At 40.5% G+C, this 24525-nt stretch overlaps 1 protein-coding gene across 1 annotated transcript in view; it reads left to right on the top strand.

Moving 5' to 3' along the window:
- The first annotated feature begins 941 nt into the window (after positions 1 to 941).
- The window catches only part of LOC119650729 (paired box protein Pax-1), a 132546-nt gene continuing 108962 nt past the window's right edge, over positions 942 to 24525 (top strand). Inside the window, exon 1 of the mRNA XM_038053756.1 lies at positions 942 to 1865. Within this exon, the coding sequence (XP_037909684.1) occupies positions 1820 to 1865 (46 nt within the window). The 5' untranslated portion in view covers positions 942 to 1819. The remainder of the gene's footprint in view (positions 1866 to 24525) is intronic.

The following is a 24525-nucleotide window of genomic DNA, read 5'->3' as shown; positions in this document are numbered from 1 at the left end:
TAGGACACTTCACTCAATTCAAGGATACTAACTTCAGTAAATATTTTCACATAATATTTTTACGCCAGGTTTGCTTTTGGGGAAAAATTTATTTGAATCTCAAGAAAAAGTTCTGTTTTGTGGTAAGTTTCCCATGGATCCGAAACAGCTTATTCCGTGAATTTTAAATGTAAATTATTTTTGCCGACCTGTTGGTCCCTAACGTTATATAACATATAACACCGAACCTTTCCATGGTATTCAAATTTTTTTAATTTTTTTTTGCCGTCGGATAAAATATAATGGTATGAATACTTCCCTCTATTCACAAAAATTTATTCACAAAAAAAGATATGGAACTGCCTCGCCAAGGTAACGAGCTGAAAAACAGGTTTTCAAATAAAAAAGTAACTCTTCATCCACCAATGATCATAGATCATTTGATCAATGATCGCCATGCTACTAACCCCGAAAATTATCCAAGTACGACACACCTTCCGAATCAGATAAAAGATACACAATCATAAACATGGCAGCGATCTTTCAAAGGTAGCACAAACACCATCGCTCACGATGTCTGCACCGATCGCGCAAGGCAGCCTGGCTCGCGGGGATCGTTGTATGTGTTGGCTCCTCCCCAGATTCTCCGAAAACGGCTGTACAGGTAGTTAACTCCTCTGAAGACCGCCTCCAACGATCCATTACGAATGTTCAGACACGCCCGTTCAGACCCACTCTCATTGTGCAGTTCCCATTTGTGCTTGGTGGAAGCGGTACCACGAGCGACTCATAGGCGGAATACCAAATGAGGATCGTAGAGGATCGGTTGGTTGACTGGTCATATATGCATAGCACTCTCGGTCCATAGGAAGCGCTGAGTCTAGAGAAACGTCTACAGCGAGATGTATGTGGTGTGTACACAGCGGTGAGGTTTGGGCGCGATCTTCGTGCGGCCTTTTTGTATTTGTTTAAACATTTTCTCCCAAAATCAGTGTTGGGTTTGTCGGTTAGCTTCCTACCGCGTGTTTTTTTCTCGCATTGTCGTGAAGTTTCAAAGCGATCATCGGTCGGATGCTGATCGGTCCCGAGGGGTGATCATGCCTGATGCTAGTGCATTTCACCGATCATAATGATGGGTTTTGCCTCGCTTCGGATAAGTTGAAATAGCAAACGGTTGACCTATGAGCGTTTAGTGTTAAGTAGCATTCATATGCGTTCACACATGACGAAGAAGTAGAGGACCCAGAAAGGTGTGTAGGCATTCAGTGGCGAGCAATCTTCCGATCGATTGAACAAGTCATGGACCAGGCCAGATGTAGATACTTTAGCATCGTCATCATTCGCGTGTAGTATCACCACATATTCACGAGTGGACGGGGCGATCGTTAGTGAAAGTTGAAAACGAATTGATCGAAACATTTTCAAGTAGTTCGGTGAATATCAAGGAGTGTGTCCGCAATTCGGTTTTTTGGTGATCGTGAAGGTTTAGTGGGTCGAGTTTTTTCCCAACATGCCTGTATTCATCTGACTCGGTAATTTTATGGTGGAATGAAAAACAACTTTTTGAAGTCCTTTTGGAAAGGATTGCACAGTGTTAAATTGATTATAAACATTCGAGCGTTTCATGGACTTTGTGATACTTTGAAGTGAAAAAATAATTGAAAAAATTGAAGAAAGAATCCGAGGGTTATCGAGAAGTGACAAATTTCGTTGATAAGAAACGCATTTCCTTTACTCAATTTCATTTGCTCAGAAAGATTTTTAAGTGTGTGGCCGCAAGTGTTTTTGAAAACATTAAGATAATCAGTGGAAAATACATTTCGACTATCTACATCATAAAATGGCGGCTGGAAACTATAAGGGATTACCGTCGGATATGGATACAGGTTGGTTTTTTCGTCTAATATAGATTTCATTATCAGAAAAAATTCCGAAGTCAATAAGTGATCTTTGTAATGTTTTCGAACAAAAGTTAACACTTCTCAAGATTTGGTTTTTAAGAAGGAATATTCTAAAAATCTCGAAAGAAACAGCATCTAAAAATGTGCGATCCCCATTCGTTAGACGCTTTATTCTACTGCTGATCACAATCTAATTCAGTTAATCCTATTGTTCGTCCAATTTTTCAATATGTGAGTAGGATGGCCGGTCACTCACCATATGGTGCGTTTTATAACTATAGGACCACCTTTGATCTGGCTTCTTTAATATATCCTTGTTATTTATTTTATTTTATTAAAAAAACATTTAGTGTTTTTTTTGTGTTTGAAGAATGACCTTATAAAAATCTTATTAATACTACTACGTAAAACACGATAGATACTACAGATCCTAATTACAGGAAATAACAAATTTATCGATGAAAAACTCAAATTGACAACTGATAGATATTTACTAATAATCTGCGAGCTTTTCGAAGTGTCTTATCAGCTTGAAAACGCAGGTTCCTATACTACCAACGAGCAGCATTTTGTAGATAATTCGTCTCCCTAACTTTATAAATGTGTATATGTTGGTCTTTAGAAAAATTGACAACCGAATTTTTCATATAGAGGGTAAAATTATCTAAAATCTGTCTGAAGCGATTTCAATTTCCGTATTAGATTTTGAAATTGCATTCAATACGAACCAATAAAAAAAAATTATTGGAAGTAATAATTCTCGAAAGTTTTTTTTCATATGTCACTTGGACTATCTTGTTGACCACCAAGAACTTTGAACATTACTCCAAATGGTTCTCCTTTGGAATGCTTACTTCGCAGATTACGGATTTCAAGACTTCTGATTTGTAAAACCATCTTGGGAATATTGCAACTCCAGAAGAAAGGCTTCCATGGAAAGAGGTGAATTCCCTTACATTCTAACCATTCTTGTGAAAATCAATCTATAGCTTTCAAAATAGAAATAAAAGAACTCATGCTAAGATGTCTGTTTACTTGTTTAAAAAGTTTTCAAGTATCTAAGATGAGAACCGTATCGCAGTTCGCTTTTAGCCTTTACCTTAGCGTTCCTTTTATTTTTTCAGAGTCCAAAAACAAGAAATGCGAAACCGTTGAAAGTATCCTTCTATATCGAAGTGCTGACAGATACGGCAGGAATTCATAGCGCTTTTCATGCAATTTAATTTGATTTGACTCGAATCAGCATAAGCAGCCGATGTGTTGTAGTAGTGAAACAGTCCTCATTGAAAATGAAGCTATGTTATTTTTAACAGCATCTCGCGGAACCCGACGGCCCAACATTTTTTTCATTTTTCACTAATGATTAGAGCTGTCGATAGGGGGAGGGGTATGGGGGGATAACTACACCTTTTGGGGGCCCGGAATAGAAACTTTAACAAGGCTGAATTAATTATGCCCTTTCAAGGGGAGGGGGAAGGGGCGTATTTTTATCCCAAGTCCGGTGTTCAATTCCTACCATTCTTCTGGTATAAAATTGCAAATGTCCTTACCATCATCATCATCAACGGCGCAACAACCGGCATCTCGGCCTAGTCCTGCATTAATAAGGAACTCCAGACATCCCGGTTTAGCGCCGAGGTCGACAAATTCGATATCCCTAAAAGCTGGCTGTCGTCCTTACCTACACCATCACTCCGTCCCAGGCAGGGTCTGCCTCGTCTTTTCCTTTCTACCATAGATATTGCCATACGGATTAAGTGACCCTCCCACCGCAACCTGTTGAGCCGGATTTTATCCACAACGAGACGGTCGTGGTATCGCTCATAGATTTCGCAATTAGTAGTTAGTTAGGCTACAGAATCGTCCATGCTCATGTAGGGGGCCAACAATTTTTCGGAAGATTTTTCTCTCAAGCGCAGCCAAAGTTTCGCAATTTTTTGCTAACAACCCAGGTTTTTGAGGAATACATAAGGACCGGCAAGATCATATTCTTGTACATTAAGAGCTTTGACCCTGAGACGTTTCGAGCCAAACAGTTTTTGTAAGCTGAATAGGCTCTTGTTCTTGATAAGAACCCAGGTCTCCGAAGAATATACATGAGGGCTGGGAAGATCATTGTCTTGTACAATAAGAATTTTGACCGTATGGTAAGACGTTTCGAGCGGAGAAATTTTTGTAAGCTGAAAAAGGCTCTGTTGGCTACCAACAACCGTGCGGGGATTTCATCCTCATAGCTGTTATCGGTTGTGATGTTCGACCCTAGATAGGCGAAATTTTCAACCGTCTCAAAGTTGCAGTCTCCTGTCTTTATTGTGTTCGTTTGACCAGTGCGAATTGATGTTGTTCATTCTTTGGTTTCCCTACCACACCTCATGCAATTTACTACTCTGGTCACATTCTCCTGCAGTCAGCAATCGTGCTCCTTGTCCACGACTTCTTCAGTTACAAAATTTGCCTACACGGTCCTCACTAAAAGCCAATGTGCATATATATTCATATTTATTGAACTCGCAGTCGTTGAAGAATGTGAATGCAGCAAACTTCGATTTTATCTCCCCAGTTATTTTCAGATTCGGATGGTTACTGATCCCTTTTCGTAGAAAAAGTACGCAACTACAAGTATTTCACGACAATTAAACCATAGTTTACAAAATTTATTGCAATTTGCAAATGTTTAAGGTAGTGAATGAGTTCGAAGAGGGTTCAACGAAAGTCCTTGTTGTACAGGCATATTCCTACATTCCTGTTGGAACACGGATTGAATTTGTTTCTCAGAACACAGAATCTCGTGGGCTTATCGAAGCTTGGTAGCCGATAACCCTCAGGAAATTTGATAAGGAGTTATTTTATGCAGCTCTCTCAAAGGCTCAGGTGTAATCACCCTTCCCGAATATATGGTTGAGAGTGAAATGGACGAGTTGGTTGAATATCAATCTCTCGATTTTATTTCATTGTCCTATGAATGTTTGCATTTGTGCTGTACCGCTGGTATAAGCTCACCACTTACACAGTATTAAATGGCATAATAATGAATGAAGAAAAACCAGAAACTGAAGCACAGTTGGTGGTGTTCAGATACCTATAATTTGTTTCAGATTTCTATAATTTGCACATAACAACGAAGGCGGATCTAGAGCTATTAACGCGTCAAGTAACATCCAGTTGGGTACACCCGTCGGTAAAAACAACGTTTTGAGACGCTGTGTTATCTTTCCTGAAAAAATATCCATTTCTATTTTACATAACAAAGTTCGAACTATAAGCATTGTCTTAATATGTGGACCAATATTTCTACTCGTAATTGATTCTCTCAAGTGAAGTGCACGGTGTATATACCAGGTAGAAGCAGTATTGACAGCCGGTTCTTGTCTGAATAAGTGCTAGCAAAAAATTAAGTCTTGCACTCGACTTTACAATTGTTCATGATATTCCGTTTTTCCATAAAAACTTTCCTTCCGTCATACTTATTATTGTCTCCTCTTCATTCCTTTGGGAACCCTTTCAATCTGGATACTCATATTACTGGATGTCAAAAAATTAGCTAATTTTAATCATTTAGGTTCGCTGCTGACGAATTCGCGAATATGGGTCGGAACTTTGACACTTTGGCGCCACTTTACAAAAACTCGCATGCCTTAAGGTTGTCCTATTTAGGCGGTTAGACAACTTTGAACAAATTTTGGATCTTTTTTTCATTGGGACAATGAAGTAAATCAAAATTCTGATAAAGGGCCTTAATTGTACATGGTGTAATCTTTATAAATTATTTTTTTTTAAACAATGCAAAAGAAAATAGCGGCAACATAGCTTTTCATCGACCACGCTCCCTTTTTTGAAGGTCTCGCGGCCGGACCAATTTCACCTACAATTTTTAATTTATGGTAGACAAAATTTTTTTTTTCAATTGTATGCTTAGTTAGAGAACTACGTAGAATTTTTCTGAAATGTCGATTTTTGGAAAAACGGCGCACGTTCAATAAAATTAAAATTTTCAAAAAAATCGACCGAACATTTTTTTGTAAAAAAAAAAACAACTATGCAACATATCGCAAAAATCTTATATATATCCGTGCAGAATGTTATGAGTTTGGAGTGAAAAGTGTAGTTTCGAGAAAAATGCATCGCACAAAGGAGTTGAATCAGCATTCAAAATAAAAGTATTTAAATATTTTCCCCATCTTAATTCTTTAAGTATGTCAGTATTAGGGCATTCTTTCAGCAAAAAAAACAAAAGATGGATTCTTTGAAATTTCTACAGTGGCCCCTTATGTGTAATGACATTGACATCCCAAGCCCTTTAAAATACCTACGATTGTAACCGAGAAGTAAACTGTGAGTGAAATAAGTCTCGCCGAACGTGTGGTGCTGCCTTGCTAGCTCATTTATCTAGATTGAAGTATGGAAAATCTTAATATTGGTTATCTCTTCAATCATCAGTTTTTGAAAAAGGACTCAATTTTGGTTATCCATTTACTTGTTTATCATAACTGCCAGGTTCTATTGTATCCTGTTTTCTACTACGAGGGGAAACTGCAATTTTGTATTCATGAAGTTTCCTCGTAAAATGAAATGATGATGCAACCATCAGATTGACGATGACATTAGGCGTTGTATTTGAAAATACCTAAAAAACAAAAGAGAAAACCATCATTGAAGGGTCGAATATGACATTAAAAATTTGAATCGCCCTTCACATTTTTGGCATAAAATCGAGAAAAAATCTATTTATGAGAGTTCATATTGCCGCTTTAATCAGAGAACCAGAATTCTTTTATTCACTTTAAAATAACTTTAAATCCACTATAAATAGGCGAATTTCTGCACATAATGCAGAGATCCCACATTGGTGGATGGTTTTGCCATTAGTAGTTCCATTTGTATGGCTATAATACACATTGGAACTATAAATTTATTTAAAAAAAACTTATTGACCTTATTAAAGCAACTTCTGCACACTATTTCCTTTTTGCAGTGTCGTTTTTGCGAAATTTTTTAGAAAAAAAAATACCAGAACTTTCAATTAAATTTATTACAACTTTTTTCTATTTGTAAGTGATTGTTATTTTAATTTGCATATCCTGATATTCCGGGAACAATTTATTCAGCTCTTCAGTGCTTTCGTGTTTTTCAACCCTCCAAACGGAATTCCATACAGTCAAAAACTCCATCTTTTTAACCTCGAACAAATACCTTGATACCTTTCCTAGAATTTTCATTGAATCGTTCCCTATATCGTTTCTTCTTTCAGTGTGGTGCGCATCCAAATCCTTGCTCTTTAGCAGTGTAAATATGCAGGGTGCTACACTAGTTCATCTCAGGCAATGGCAGCCGCTATCGGGAAGCACAAGCGCAATATAGCTTCGCTAACATCGGTTCGGCCGGCCGCGTGGAGTAGCAAAAGTCAGGAACCGAGTGATCGCAGCAGATCCAAGATCCACGACGGATCACATCCTGAATCAATGGTTCTCCTCCCTAACTCCCACAAACTAAAACTAATAAAGGGGCATCCTCCTTCCTCCTTTATGGTCTGAGGATGCCAAGGAAGGATCAAAGCCCAAAGGCCGTGCCACAAGAAGGTCTGAAGCAACTGAAGGAATTTACATAATTGTGCTTCAACGGCTAATCCTTTTTTTACTTTAAACAAGTCGCGGAAAATCACCAAAATTGCTGGAAACAAGTCAAAGAACACAAAAGTTTTACCTTTCTATGTTTTTTAAAAATGCTGATTTAAAGGCTAGTCTATTCTTCTCGAAACAAAATGCTGTCTAACTTTTCCGCTTCAAATGAACAAAACTCCCACTATCCTGGCACCCGAAAAGCACTTTTTTGAAAATGGATGGCACAAAGCAACGGTGTCGGACTGAAAAAAAAATCTGAAATGTGCTCAAGATATGAACAAATATCTAGTGAGAAGTTCAATATTGTGCATTTAAAAAAAATCAAAAAAGTCAAAAATGCGTTGCCCCAAGATGACCCCCCTTAAAGAACGAGTGCATTACTTAATATAATAATTCAAGAACTACTGGGACAATTTATTGATTGGCAGTTTCACTTTTGTAAACCTCCTCGAATCTGCTTCATTTTCCTTTATCAGGTTTATATCATTTCGATTTGGCAGTAAATTTTTCTGCAAAATGTTTGTTTATGAAACTCGCGGTCTTTCTTCGGGAGCAATTCGCTGGTCCAAGCTGTATGTAAAATTCAACCAATTCGATGATATCTTGTTCTTGCATTCTTCCCTTGGTTCCCTTGTGCTTACCAATTTTGTGATATCATACTTCAAATTTGCAACCACACAATTCGAATCAAAGTTTTTCCCAACGTTCGTACTTAATTTCGTAACTTTTCAATGTGATCAATACAGCTCGCATAATGTTGGAATCTGTATCACAAGTTAAAGGATATCTTTTGCGCCGGAAAGAATATGATTTAAAAGCAGTGGCTGCTTCTTGATCTATATAATCAGTTTCAAGGTATTTAAGACGTTAAGGTGCATTGTGTAACACTAACACTAACACTAACTTTATGTTATAAGCCGCTCTCTTCGCAGTATCTTCTTATAAAATGGATGAACTGTTTGATCGCCATACAGCAGGTGAATCTTCATTTTTTATAAAATTCATCGTTCCTGGATTCTCCCAGTAGTGAACCAAAAGAAATTTTAATTTAAAATTTACGCTTACATGCCCTCGCAAAAAAAGTGTTAATAGAACCAAAAAGGACCTGTCTCATCCACCTTGAAAGTAAGTTAAGAGAAGTAGTTTCACTTGCTTACCAAATCCCTCCTCAACCTGGATTTTCTTTTAATTCGGTGACAGTGAATCCTTCTCCCGTTTTAGCGTAGGTGTTTCAATTTTTCCATAAAAGGGGATCTACTCCGAGCCAATTCTGTAGCGGTGAATAGCACAATTCATTTTTTTTTTAAATTGTACTTGCGGCTGACTCTGACACAATAAACTCATGTCTGTTAACAGTTTACCCTCCCATTTTTTCAGCTTTTATATAATTAGACGTGCACTCATCAATTTGATGGTCTCATTATCTGACGTTACGCCTTATTCCTTTCGCTCTTTACGTAACATTGCATATGGTAAACCTGCATTGCATTCTATTTGCAGACATGCATTACGCTATGTTAATACGCATTTTAAAACAAATGGGAAAGACAACCCATTTTAAATTTGTGACTCATCTCATATAAATCACAGTCTTCCCAGGGTCTTGTATTTGGTACTTCATGAAAAATCACTTATATCTGTTGTTCGGACTCATACCAAGAACATAACAACCATACATAAACTCCTCCTCTATAGTCCTGCGCCATGTATTTCTAGGGTCACCAATTCGTCGGTCACTCTGGGATAGTTGATTCTATTGCATGACGACGTTAATTTTTGGGATAGTATCAAGCTCGATACCACCGTGAGAAAACCAACGCTACCAAGGCAGATAAAATAATCGACACCTTCGATGTTCTGCCCTTTAATGCAAGAAGTTAAATGGAAGACCAGTTAAACTAAGAATCTTGGTTTTATTAGTGTTTATTTTCATTTCGATTCTACTCACCTAACTCAAATTCAGAGTTACCTGATCAAGGTCCGTCGCTCTGTAAAAGAGTAAACAGATGTCATCAGCGTAGTCAAAGTGTTTAAGAAAAGATATCATGGTCCATTGAAACCCTTCCTCGTCCTCCGAATAAGATAGCATTTCCATGCCGTCAGCGATAACAAGACGAACTACCAAAATCTGCAACAGAGTGCAACCTTGTTTGATTTCACTTTCAAATCTCTCTGAAATTTTACCTCAATGCAGCAAGTGACATTACGCCCTATTATATGCCCCTCTGATAATAGTTCAATTGGGCTAAGGTTTCCCTCAATCCTCAAACGAAAAATTAAGCCATTAGTTTCTCTGGAATGACTTTTAAAATATTTCAAACACATTCCCTATTGCCCCTGTCGAAGAAGTTCTCGTAATCGATGAAAATTAGCGAATACTATTTCAAAATGATCCGAAGGGTGTTAAAATGGTTAGGAGGCTTCAGAACGAAATACAGCCTGCTCTATGTCGATCATGCTTTCAAAATACACTTTAATGCGTTCCAAAAATAAAAACGGAAACATCCAACATTGCTTCCCAATTGGAGGAGTATTTAATTAGTACCGGGTTACCCTGACCCATACTACAAGCTGTTGGGTTATTACATGTTCCACCGAAGTTCAATTATGTGAAAAATCCTGCCCTAGCTAGAGCTAATTTGCTAGGTAAACCTGGTTGAACCCTTTCTCAGAGTTTGCTGGTCCCCGGATTGTATGTTTCCACCGTGAGAAGGCGGGACAGTTTGAGATATGGTTTCGTCTTCTACCTCGCCAAGCCAACATATTGGGTGTGCATTGTAGACCCTTATCGTAGACGTAAAAAAAAGTAATAGAGCAGTATCTTCATTGACAGTTTACTTAATTTCAAGGTTTTAGTCGGTTGTCCTATAGTATTAACTTGTTATTCATACTAACGACTTATAAAACGTATCAAATATTCCTCTCCCCATCTTTTGGTAACTGGTACTCGGTTGGAAAAAGTGGAGTTATAAAGAGGATTTCTTTTCGATTTCGTTTCGACCAACTACAGCCTGTTGAAAACTTTTATTTTCGAGAATGTCCACTTTTAGAATGCTATCTGGCTTTTCTGCTTCAACTGTGCGGTTTTCTTGCTCCAGGCTCCCGTACGAATTCTATTCTTCTAACCTATTAGGTACGTGGAGCGCTGTGATTTCCATATTGGGAATCCGTTTTTGACTTCCAGTCTGTTTTGTAAAGGGTAAGGGATTGGATGAGTCCTCAAGCTCATCGGCATACATGTATGTATAATTTTTTTTTGGCTACTATTTTGGTCTACGTATTACTGGTGTTACTTGTATAGGTGTTCCAATTTCGTATTTATGATAGCAAGACCTTAATTGTATTGCCTTTAGCTAACTATAGTCTATTGGGCATCTCTCCTTTCTTGGCTTGTAATTGATACTTCTGTTGGCGCGTTTTTGCAATCAAGTGAGAAGCTTGTGGTTTTAAGTGGTTATTTTAATGTTAAACGCGCAAAACAAGATATAATATTAAAGCTCTTATAAAAATAAAATTATAAAAGCTATCGACTTAAAATTCTACACGTTTTTATATTGAGTGCTTAATATTAAAATTTTATAATTACAAAAAATAAAAAAAGAACAAAATGGCGGCCGCAGTATCCAGATATTGCAGCGTGGGGATGCAAAGAGAGCGAATCGCCTGGGGTAATACTCAAGTTTTCCAAGTGACCGTTAACCAATTCAACAAAAATACGAGGTTAGACAATTAAGTAATAAGTCTGATTTTATTGCCGCGCTTGTAATAAACCTGCAACTGTCAAATTTCCTTCTCCCTCCCCAGCACCCTTCCCCTCTCCATTGATTTATTCATCATCGCTCTAGTTTGTTTAGTTCTCCTGCTGTGTCGTGTTGAGTAGACGTAGGTTGTTGGTGCTCGTCACGAAAATGGAGAAACGAAATCTAGAGCAACGCGTCGCGATGAAATTTTGCCAGATTTGGCAAAACAGCTTCGAAACGTACGCTAAAATTGTAAAAATGCATGGTGATAGTGCTCTTAGTCGTTCCCAGGTGTTTCGATGGCATAAAGAGTTTGAGGAGGGGCGTGAAAGCGTGGAAGACGAGGCGCGGAGTGGGAGACCGGTCGAGGTGCGGACTGACGCGAATGCGCAGCGTGTGGGCGCCCTAATACTTGAAGATCGGCGTTTAGCAGTTCGTATGTTGGCCTCGAAACTGGGTATGAATCGTGAAACAGTCAGACAAATTTTAAAAGGCGATTTCGAGATGAAAAAGTTATGCACAAAGATGGTTCCATAGAACCTTTCTGAGGAGCAAAAGCAGTGTCGAATGACGTCGCAGAAGACTGTTTGAAAGAAGTTGAAAACGATCACACGCTGCTTGATTATTACAGGCGATGAGAGCTAGTTTTTCCAATACGACCCGGAAACCAAACGCCAAAGCTCACAATGGTTGTCACCACACGCCCTTCGCCCGAAAAAAGCGCGCATGAGCAAGTTGAAGATGAAAACGATGATTATTACCTTATTTGATAGTCGTGGAATCGTCCACAAAGAGTTTGTTCCACCGGGACAAACCGCAAATCAAGTCTATTATCGCCAAGTACTCGAAAGATTGCGAAAACGAGACGCCCAGACATCGCTCGTAACTGAATCCTTCATCGCGACAACGCGCCATGTCACACCGCCCTCAGCGTGTCCCAGTATTTAGCTTCTAAAGGGATCATCGTGCCTTATTCGCCCGATATGTCACCCTGTGACTTTTTTTGTTTCCTAGAACAAAATTGGTGGTCAAAGGAACATTATGGACATCCAAGCGGCCCTGACGAGGGTACTCGCGGACATCCCAGTCGAAGCTTTCCAGAAATGTTACGAAGAGTGGAAAACGCACTGGAATCGCTATATAGCTACCCAAGGGGACTACTTTCAAAGGGATGGCAGACTTGTAGAATAATTTTTGAATATACGGTTTTTATGGAATCAGTGTCATTACTTAATTGTCGAACCTCGTATGTGTTTTGATGAAAATCGACTGCACGTACCTAAATTTGGCCATCAATTTTGGCAATTTGGTAATTTTTTGAACATAGCAGATTTCGTTTTTTAGTTGTTTTCCTATTGGAAAAGTGCTCCCAAATTTCCGAAATTTAGTATTTTTGTCTAATTTTAAGTACGTGCAATTATGCCATAAAATTTTAAAAAAAATTGGATTCAATCGGTTCATTAGGTTTTCTCCGTATTACCACGCTCAAAAAAAATTGTGTTTCGAGAAGAAGCCTTTATTACTAATTTCTACTGTAGGGGAACTGACGCGCGTTAGCATTAAAACAAAAGTAGATATCAATGTAATATTTTATGCAGTTATATTTGTATTATTTATCAAAATAGAACCCCTAATGTAATTTTCATTTTCAAAAACTCGAACTTGAACTTACTATAAATGGGAATAGCATTTGCGTCTACTCTATATGAAGCTAACTCTTTTTCGGAAGTATTATATGTTTCTATTGAATCCGCATGGTTCAGATTCGATGGAACGTTTGATATGAGTATCGATTTAATTAGACTTAAATCCATTCTCATTTGTCACCTCTTTATTTACTGAGGGGGTCAGAAATACATGCTACGTTTTCGTGATTTATTCATTTATTCCGCTTTTCTTGAAATTCTGATATACTGTTGAATTAAATCAAATAAGGGGAGTTTTTATTTTAAAAATAGGCGCGCCTCGAATATCAATGTGAACTTTTTTTGTTAGATTGGTACATTTTTTATTAACATCCGACAACGTCTTTCGATTGTTGCAAATTGTTGTCAGCAGATTTTTAAATTAATAAATTTATTGAATAAACACATATATACCTCCTCTTCATTTCTCCATCGACCAGAGGGCATCCACACAATGTTTTCTTTCTTATTATTTTTTTCCATAGTGGTGGCCGAGGATTGGATGCCAGCCTCTCCATTTTATCCGTTGCATTCTAATCCTAGTTGCGTCAAGGATGTTTGTGCTTCTCCTTACAGAATCTTATGTGTAGTGACAACAAAGTAAAGTAGAGTTTCATGTGCAAAATTTCTATTAAACTGTTTAAGAAAAGAAATTAATGTGATGTGATGTGATTTGATGTATTGAAATTGGAAAGGTAATGAAAGCATGTAGAGGAGCATTTGAAGGCAAACCACTTGCGGAAGACAATTAATTTCGACTATAGATTTTGCATTCAGTTATGTATAATATCAAACTATAATACCTTTGTAATATTTAAAAGCATTTGCACTACCACTTTCGGTCTTCCCGCTAAGTCTATTTCAACTGTCATACCATTACATTTACCGTATTAATCGAATTCTTCTTCCTTTACTTGCTTAAGCTCTTCTCGAAGTGCTAGCTACGTTTTTATTGTTTTCTGCATTTTATTGCGTTTGTTCTTCTTTTAACTACGATATACCTACCACTTTTACTGCAACTAATAAGTATAACCCTAACTCCGAAGGGGCCCACCAGCAGTTCTATTCATATGGTCGTTAATCACATTTTTCAAAGCAGAGGCCATAAAGGTCTCCATGGCACCAGATAACCACCGGTAAAAATTTCAAATGGGTCGCTTGTAGACTCGAATTTGTTCAACCCGAATCATCATATGATTACTTGCTTCCTCGCTACCCGAAAGAAAGTTGAGGTGTGTCCCTGGTATTTAGCTATATCCATTTTGAACCTCAGCCTCATACTGCTACTTCTCGAACCTTTGATCATCTCTTACATTTCTAAATCCAATAGTCATAAAGTGCGCGAAATAATTATACCGGACGAAACCAGGCTATACAATAGTATGGGTGGCTTTTAAAGTTTCCACGGTATCGTGTTTTATGCTCTTAGCGAACTTCCTCCCAAATTTTTTTTTCAACCATCAGAACCATCCAAACTGAAATTGTTTTAATCATTAAAGATGACAGCTTGACACTCGGTGTCCCAAAATTCGTATTTTTGGGCAAGCCTTAACTTTTGGAAGAGTAGAATGCGGGGCTCTAGGGACCTGTCTTGATATTTGATGTCTTCCTCTCTGACGAATTTCTGATTAGCTAATTTCTGTTAATCTACACTAAGATCTTTTATTTGTCTTTTCGCCTTTTCATCAATTTTCCGTGGACGACGAGATTTTTCAGGGAATCGTTTACAGTGTATTATTCGACTAATTTTTATTGCAACTTGGCAAATACACTTGGCAATGCATCTCGCATCATTGTGTGTGTGTATGGTGGGGAGAAGCTTCAGTTCTGAGCACTCAGGCCGTGTTGGCCCATTGTACTCGCGTCTTCGGCTTGAAAAACCGTTGCATATTGTCCCAAAGGAAAAGCCCACTTCTCGTTTTTATTCGAGAGGTAGACTCCGGCTCCAGAACCCTCTTCTGTTTTTCAGCCATCGGTGTAGAAGACTTCCGTATATCCCGCCACGCATTCCTCTGGGTCTTCCCAGTCCTCTCTACGCTTCAGGGTAACTACATATCTTCTACCAAACAGATGTATGGGGACACGAGAATCGGAAGGCATTGTAAGAACTGGATTCAGTCCTCCCAGTAACACTTCCAATGCTCTGTGCCCCCTACATCCGTTGTTTTCCCATAGATCTAATCGAATTAGCCTATGAGCTGCTCTCGTTGCAGTGCTTTGAATAAATATATCCAGGGGCTGCAAATTGAGTAGTGCATTCAGAGCTTCGCCGGATGTCGTGCTCATGGCACCAGTGATACCCAGACAAACAGTTCTTTGCAGTGCAGCTAGTTTACGGTGAAAACCTTTTTGTCTCACCTTAACCCACCACACTACGGATGCATATACGAACATCGGCCTAATGATGGCAACGTATATCCACATTACCACATGAGGCCTGAGTCCCCATGTCGAGGCAAAGGTCCTCTGCACAGCCCATAAGCTGTGAGAGCTCGTTTCATCTTTACCTCTACATGTTTGTTCCAAAGAAGTTTTTTATCTAGAGTGACCCCCAGATATTTCACTTCTTCGGAGAGTTGAAGGGTAGTACCCCTCATCTCAGGGAGGCAAAGTCCATCCAGTTTTCTCCTTTTTGTGAATAAAACCATTGTGGTTTTATTTGGATTAACTGACAAACCATGTCTAAGGCACCCGCTGTCTATCAAATCAACGGCACGCTGTATATTCGTACACACCGTACCAAGATCCCGATCAACAGCAAGTACAGCCACGTCATCAGCATAAGCTTAAGCGTGTATTGGCAAATTTTGCAGTTCGCATAGCAGTGAGTCGATCAGCATTCTCCACAGGAGCGGCGAAAGCCCTTCGTCGCTTCCGTAGTCAAGTAACGATCGACCCCTACCTCAGCGCACAACAATCTTTGCGTTAGCATAGCATGGATCCACTTAATTAAAGCGTCATCAATACCATGCGCTCTGGCGGCATCACAAAGTTTTTGAAAAGGCGCACAGTCAAATGCCCCTTCAATGTCCACGAACACCCCCATCGCGTACTCACCATTCAAAGTTGCATCCTCTATCTTTGTGACCAAAGAATGAAGAGCAGACTCACAGGACTTTCCACGTTGGTAAGCATGTTGGTTTTCACTAAGTGGGTGTGATCTAAGTGCTTTTCCACGAATGTGACGCTCCATCAGTCTCTCCAAACCTTTCAGCAAGAATGAAGTCAAGCTGATCTGTCTGAAGTTCTTTGGATTAGAATAGTCATCTTTCCCAGGTTTCGGTATGAAAACTACTTTAACCTGTTGCCAAGAAGAAGGCACGTAGCCCAGAGCAAGACATCCTCGAAAAATATTTCTTAGAGGTCGCTCTAAATGCTCCATACCCTCCTTTAGCATTGCCGGATAGATGCCATCCATGCCAGGTGCTTTGAAATGTTCAAAGGACAGTATGGCAGCTCTCACCTTTTCAAGGGTAACAACCGCTTTCGCAGTGTTCCAGTTCCTCTTGCAACACTTGCGTGTTGAAGGGGTTGCAAGAACCGTCAACTCTCCCCCTACCACTTCTCTCACACGTTCCCCCGGGTGGTGTACTTCCAGGAGGGTCTGTACTGAGTCCAGTCTGGAGCTCGTGAAAGTACCGTCGGGTTTTCTAAGAGAATCCAACTTGGCCGACTCATCCCTTTTGAGGACTCTGCAGAGCCTTGAAGTCTCCCTTTCGCCTTCCAGTTCCTCACAGTACGCTCTAAAGGAGTCTCGTTTCGAGCACCTCACGAGCCTCTTATATTCACGTTGTGAGTTCCTGAAATTTAACCAGTGTTCGTTCTTGTTACTTTTGCAAGCACGATTTAGAAGTCGCCTGGTTGATTTCCTGAGTTTTTGCAGTTCTCGGTTCCACCAAGGAACCGTTTTACCGCTTTGGCCTCGGGAAATAGGACAAGCCTCTTCATAGCACTCTAAAAGTGTGCCGTTCAGACTTTTCAATTCATCTTCCAGCCCCAAAGGAGTCCTTTGTCGCGTAGGGAACTGTACTTTATTGCCAAGAAGTTCATTGAACTTTGCCCAATCCGTTTTCCTAGGGTTCCGTCTTTGTACTGCAGACTGTTCGCCCGCAATAGTCAGATTGAATTCTAGATATCGGTGATCTGACAGTGAGACCTTGTCTAGCACTCGCCAGTGTGTAATCAACTCTAATAATTTTGGGGTACAGATTGTTAGGTCAATTACTTTGCTTCTTCTCGGTCCCACGAACGTAGGGGCGCACCCTACGTTTGCAGTCATAAAACCAGCTGAAGTGATGAAATCAAATAGCTTCTCTCCTCTTGGATTGCATTTGCTACTGTCCCAACAAATATGTTGAGCATTCGCATCGCAACCTATTAAGAGTTCGAGACCACTTGATTCTGTATATGCCACCAGATCCCTAAGTTCTTGCGTCGGTGGAGGATACAAACAATTATAGGGTAAATAAGCGGAGGCAACTATGATGTTTTTCCTCTCGCCATTTATCTGGTATTATATGATGACCGTAGCTAAGTCCTGGGAACAATATTGTCTCAGCATAGTTGCCTCTAACCGTCTTGACATCAGGACGCAAGCTCTCGGTCTTATGGATCTTTCGTCGTAGAAGATCCTAGCCCCTTTTACTGATCCAATGCCACAGATTCTGTTAAATCGAACCCACGGTTCTTGCACCAAAAAGATATAGGCGAAATCCTGTAGCTTTGTCATTCTCGCTGCCAACAGGTGGGAGGGAGCTTTGGCATGCTGCAGGTTGATTTGACCAATCTTTATGTTTTTCGACATAAACTTAGTCTATTGTCTTATGGAAAACAGTTAGAAGCGTATGCGGCAGTCCGCGTATGACGGAGTTTCCCCCACACCGTACCTCCAGAGACTCGATCCCCTCGTGATTGATTTCTCTGAGAAAAGCCGTACTTGGGAGTACCGCAATTCCCATGTTCTCATCCACGAAAGATCTCATCTCATCCCGCAGAGCATTCGTCTGTTTTCTAGTTAGCACCTTACTTGGTTTGCGGTGTCCGGGTTGCATAGATTCGATCACTCGAACTGGCATCAAGTCAGTTTCGTTCACGTCTCTGGCTTCCCTTCCTTCCGCCTGTTCCTTGGAAGGTGTAGGAGAAGTTACTAGCAGGTAGGATTCACTCTGTAGTCCCTTCCCCAGTGCGAGCCCCGATACCGCCCCTGTATGCACTATCCTCCACGCACGTCTCCATTGTGGGAGAGCGCACCGAAGATGCTGCAATTTGCTCTATGTTGTGTGAGTCGAAGACCATCATTGTTCTTCGCTGTCCAAATGGAGATGCTGCCCTACAGTTTCCTGATATGACTGAATTTCAGTCTATGTAGGAAAAAGTGGAGCACCATATGGTGGCTTCCCCTGAGCACATTCAGACTCTGTTGGTCCAGTTCGAATACCAGGTTGAAGCCCTCCACGTTTGTAGATTGGTCCTTCCTGGCATTCATGAACTTCACCCTCCAGTGCCCAAAGTCCATGCCCGGGTTCTGTTCACCCAGCAAGCGGATGATGTCCTCTGCCTTCCTTCGAGGGCCCGGTAGCCAACATCCGACATGTTCTGTCCTGCGTAGCTCAGTGTTCACAATAGTGAACTTGGGCCGACCGCCGGAATTCAAAGTTGGAGCCACTTTAAGGCAGCCTCGTCAGCGCACTCCAAATGGAGAAGCCCATCACGAAAACCTTGATCGTTAAATCGTGGCTTCGTTCCAGGCTCCATCATTTTTTTCCACAGGCATTCCTGGAGGATGGTAAATTGTCCCTCTGACATTTTGACATCCTTGGAGGAAACTCCCACGGCAGCAGTCAGAACAGAGGCCGCAGCTTGCGCATACGTCCTCTTCCTTCCCGCCTTCGTGTTCATATTCCTGTGGGAGGGACCAGCTTCATTGAGATCTCTCTCGCTGATTTGATCACCTCCCGGCACACCGGTCCTAATCCCCGCGAGACGCGTGGATGTAAGCCCTGGTGCGGAGCACAATAAAGCGTTGGCCACAGCAGATGTGTCTTACGCTTCTTGCGCGCATTACCGCTGACTGAAGAGTCTGGTGCGTCCAGTGTGGATCTTACCGGGGTTTCCAGTTTATCCCCACCTACCGCCGGAGATTCCGCTTCCTTGCGTCCGATTTCTCTGGGCGTTACCGCGCCTAGTGGTGCAGCCACGTCCATGTCCTCATTCCCAAGGTGCTTCATCTTCCTTCGCAGTGCTCTCTTCTGCCGTCGGCTTAGGGCCTTTCCAGGTTCACGGTGTTCGGACCGCTTGGATCCATTTCCACATACTGGCGTTGAATCAGTAGCGTCCACGTCACCAGCTTCCCGTTCTTCCGTTCTTCCCAGTAAGGATGGCGCAGAAGGTTCTGACAGGCAGGATTCAGCCTGTAGTCCCCCCTCCTTAGTGGCCGAAGTTCCCTTCTGCCGGGCCTTCCTCTTCCGCTTGCGGGTAGATTTGGGCTGTAGTACCGCGGACGGGCCGGCCGTAGTCGGATTTCCAGTTTCTCCCAATTTGAGAGTTTCCGTACTTTCCTTTCTGGCTAACTTCGCCATAGGCACTAAATGCAAACTTTCCACTGAGTCGGAAAGCATGCCTTCTACAGATTGCTCTATAGGCAAATGTGAATGTGGTGAGGCCTCCAAAATCCGCGCCTCGGCCGCGACATGATTGCTCATGGTCGCGGGTGGATTCGAAGTCTGTGACTTCTTACCACTTGGAGAGTTTATATCCATCGTTTCCATATTCATATTTTTGGACACCCTTAGTGTAGTAGTAAACTACTACAGGCTCCCCCACCACGACAAGGTGGTGTCCGAGGGGGGAGTCTCGCATCATTAGAAGTCTTTTTTAAATTTTTGTGTAAAATAAAACCTTTTAACCGATTTTTACTGTCTATCTGGCTGTGTGTCTATCCGTCCGTCTGTCTGACTGCTGCACATATTTTTCTCGGAAACGGTTATAACGATTGATAGCAAAGTTGGCAAAAGGGAGGTGTCATGTAGGGTATCAAATGAAAGGTTAGTTAGTACTTTCCAAGACCGGTCTTAGTTTTGACGTTTGTTGGAAAGGCGGTGAGTGCGGGGGTCAAAAGTGATCATTTCTTCCACGGACCCATTTCCAGAAACTACCCAGCCGAAAAATTTGAAAACAAACAAGAAGCCACCACTATATAGTGTCTAGCCTCTCTCTCTCTGGAGAACCAATATCTGTTCAAATGATATTCATCATCGAACCAGTCATTTATTTTTCGTGCCAATATTCTTATCTAACCGTTTCTTCTGCCATTATATTATCGCATATTTGTGACTCCATCAGGTATCGCCTATGGGATTAGTCGAAAGATTCTGTAGTATTCCTCATTTGTTGTTTCCTTTTTCAATTTACGGAGTGAGATAAGTCTTTGAAACTTGATAACCATGGAAGTCTTTTATCAAGTAGTAGTGAAAATTACAGTTTGCTCCTCGAAATGAACTCAGGTCAATGATGTTGGATTTCTGGATGCATCTTCTCGCCCCCAAATATGGCGTGGAAATAACCTATCAATATTTTGTATTTTGAAATTTTACCAGGAGGATTCATTGGTGTGTATCTACAACGACTACGACTATGTCGACTAATATCACAACAATATGATTGTCAGACGACAAAAATATAAAAAAAAAACAACATGGTTTGACCGCGCATGCGGAGTAAAACAACTTTCTCATCCACATGTGACTATCAAGGCAAGATAGATCAGACTACATCTTCATTTGATACCTCTCTTTTCAGCTTCTGATAGAACTGAGACAAGGCTTATGGGGTTTCCTCCCAGCATTAATATACGTCAGTCTAGATATTGGGAGATGTTCCCTTTTGGAAATGATATTTTTTGAAAAGAGCAAAGAAAAGAATGAAAGCTAGAGCAAAACCTTAAGAAAACGGAGCTTTATCTTTGACTGTACATTTTAATTTTCTTTGCAACGATTCTTATGAGGACTAATTCAGCCAGTAGTAACATCTCCAATTTTATAGATACAACATGGACGTCCTGTTTGTGAGTTATACTAGGGGCGCACCCCAAACCAATCATAAAAAGACTATACTGAAACGAAAGGAATTCCAAAACCACCTGAGTTAAGCCAAGACAGAACCGTTGGGCAAATACACTGCTGGAAACAGTTATTGAAACATTGTTGAATAAACCAGCGGAACAACAAAATGAAAGAGCTAACAAAGAAAATTTGCCTATTTCATAAAAAAATTACCAGCCGAAACAGAAGATAGGTTCAACAAATGGCGGTAGGCTAATACATTAGAAAATGGGAGTATGCTATGTAATCAACGTAGATTGACTAAACGCACTTTAGAACCTAGCACCCTAAAAATCTCTATTTAAAAAGTAATATTTTGAACCCTACGCAATTCCATTCTTGAGTCCGCTTTTGTTGCTGTGTTCCCTTCCAGTTAATTTCTAATTCTGGTTCTGTTTTAAAGAGATAAATTTTTTGAGCCGATCGTAGAATCATTTGACGAGCGCGAATCCTTTGAGGAGCGCTTAGAGAATTGAAAGAATTGTTCATTTTTGAGGGTTTCTACAGACAATGTCACTTGAGCTAATTTGTTTCAAAGTACTTTTGGTCGAGTCGAATGAACTTTCTAGGACAATAATACTACTTTTTGTTTGCTGTAAGTAAATTTATCTATCTCACTGTTGAGTCGTTAACTAGTTTTCATATATCCAAGTTTATCTTTCAGTAAAGATTGCATCATTCGCGCTTCGTTATCGGTCTTCCGCAGAGCCGTATAGTGAAAATCTGGACCCGGGGGGTGAAAATGTTGCGAAAGACAGTACTCGAGGTAAAAATTATACGGGTCTGGGCAAAAAATTATGTGGGCCCGCCTATTATCCATTTTTTTGTTGAAATTTCCAATCTGGACCCCGGGAAAATTCCGGGCCGAGGGTGAATCCCCCCTTCCGCTCTCCTCTCATCAGGCCTGGTCTTCCGGCAAGTCCGCCTTCGCATATTTGTGAAAAAATTGGAAAGGTCGGTACCTCGAAACTGACATTAAGTTACGGTTTTTCAGTGTCAATGTTATCGATGTGCCATTGTATGAGAGCAGACCATGGAAAGAGATCAACATTGTCTTTATAAATCTCCGAACTTTCATAGATCCCTGTCTACGTGCTATCATCGGAGTTTTTTGGCCTGAGACAATATCAAATGGTGATCCTAGTAGATAAGCCAGATACTTGTGGGCGGACAAGTGACGCTTTGAGGAGGGACAATAATATCTTATGCAATAGGATCCACGATTACAGGTGAACCGCCTTAGGGTTGCTTGGCATAGAATGGTGGAAGACGGCTAAAATGTACATGTTTTGAAATATTAGACAACGCGGTTGCATCTCTTTTATTAATTAGGCGAAAGTTCCCAGTTCAGCCTCGAAAACTCTCAGAAATTCTTCAGCAAGCTGCATAGATATTCACCACTTAAATCGAAGATCAATCGAAGCACAATCAAACTAATGCAGTCGGGAAAAGTAGCAGGACCTGACGACATCGCACTAGAGCTCTGGAAAGCAAAGATTCGGGACCCAACACTGTGGCTCAGTGAGTTCTTCCATCAGGTTATTGAGGAGGAACACCATCTGACTCGCAAGAAAGCAACACCGTTCCAATATGGAAAAGAAAGGTAGTGCAGGTTGTTATATCATGCTATCAAGATTTTGGAACGCATTTCTAACAACCGTATTCGCGAAATCGTTCAAATAACAGTGAATCAAGTCGAGTCTTCTATGATTTGTGGAATAACTGACTCTACACGGTTTCCTCTGAGAAATATCGTTAGAAGTATCACCCTTTTACATTGCATTTCTGGATCTAGAGAAGGCGTTTGACCATGTGCCACACGAATTTATCAACACCTAGTACTAGAGGAGTCCATGTCCTGGGTTGAATTGCTCCACCACGACCCGAAAAGTAAAGTTCAAAGTTTTCTGTATCAAACCCGCTTCTAGTCAGAGGGCGCTTCCTTCATCTCTGATGGTGTTCATCAAGGAAGCGCCCTCGCACTACTTGTTTTTGTTTTTGTTATGGAGACTGTAACGAGAGGCATCCAACGTCCAGTGCCCCATACACTGCTTTATGCAGATAATGTTTTCCTAGCGTCTCTTATCTTGAGCAAATCTTTGAAAGATGCAATGATCGCCACATGCAAAATGGTGGGACTGGATATGAATAAAACTGATTTTTTCACTATCGATCCGATTGAAACAAGCACTGTCACTGTCAGTGGCAGTAATCTCAATCTCTCGGCTATGCGGACACGGCCGGGAAAACGGTGGCTTGATACTCTGACCACCGTTGATTTGGGAGCTTCGCGAGATCCATCTATCGAGATCAGGCCTTTAATCGAGCAAAATATCGATCAAGACGAATGGGAACAAAGGTGAGAGTTGTAAGAGTTCTGAGTTATGAGAATTGACATCTATACAATGGAAGACGTTTTAGTAAAATAAAAAGTACTATAAAGCTGACGTCGGATACCAGTCGTCTCGGCTGTGAATGAGTACCTGAGTCAAATCAGGGTAATAATCTCGGGCGAGCGCAAACTGACCACACTGCCTCCTATGAGGTACTATAATCCTGTAGTGTACCGTTACGATCTTGAATGATCCAATATGGATTGTTGCGCCAACGATTATTATTATTATTATAAAGCTACATATTGCTCTAATGTTTTTTAATCATAGTTTAATTCAAAAGCGGTTAGAAAAAATCAAAACATGGATCGATTGCCTTTCAACGGGCGATGGTGACTTTTATGATGATGCGACCCTTAAAAATAAAACGCGGATCATAGGAGAATAAGTGCAAGCGCTTTGTCCAAAAATAAAAATAAGTCAGGAAATCAGAAACGGGGTATGAAAAGTTTTCTGTTTTCCTTATGAGAGGAAATTTAAGTGCACACGATTTTGATTTACATTTAATTAAATTCAAAACTTTCTTCCAGGTATTGAATTCATAAATATTATGCTCATCCCCCCTCAACAAACATTGCATTTTACTACATATAGATATGTGACCAAATGAATGTTACAATAGAGTCCTGTGGCAAATTGGATTCGAAAACACTCGAACATTTACTCAATTTACTCAATTCAGATGGCTACATAAGCCATCTATCGTCAGGTTGATTCCCCTCGCGATTGGTCAAATTTTCCGAAATGACTCTGCACCATGCTGCAGGGCAAAGAAGGTAACATTGCATTTTCTTGTGATGATTATCATTATCGCGAGGAAATAACACGCTAATACTAAAACTACTACCTGCCTTCTGGACTAGGTAAAGGCATTTTTCAACAAATGCAGCTTTCGACTTCAAATTGGCCCGGAAATAGTCCAAATATCAATCCAGTTGAGAACTACTGTGCCACTTTTTAAAAAAATATTTGACTCGCAAAACCCCTTAAACAAAATCTGACTTACTCTCAGCCATAAAAGAATTTCACTCAATTACTACAGGAAATTCATTGAGTTAATGCCAGATAAAATCAAGGCGGTATTGAACGGAGGGAGTGGGCTCAGTAAAT

This window comes from Hermetia illucens, chromosome 3 (assembly GCF_905115235.1).
Source record: "Hermetia illucens chromosome 3, iHerIll2.2.curated.20191125, whole genome shotgun sequence".
NCBI lineage: Eukaryota > Metazoa > Arthropoda > Insecta > Diptera > Stratiomyidae > Hermetia > Hermetia illucens.
This window is presented reverse-complemented; position numbering and strand designations above follow the sequence as displayed.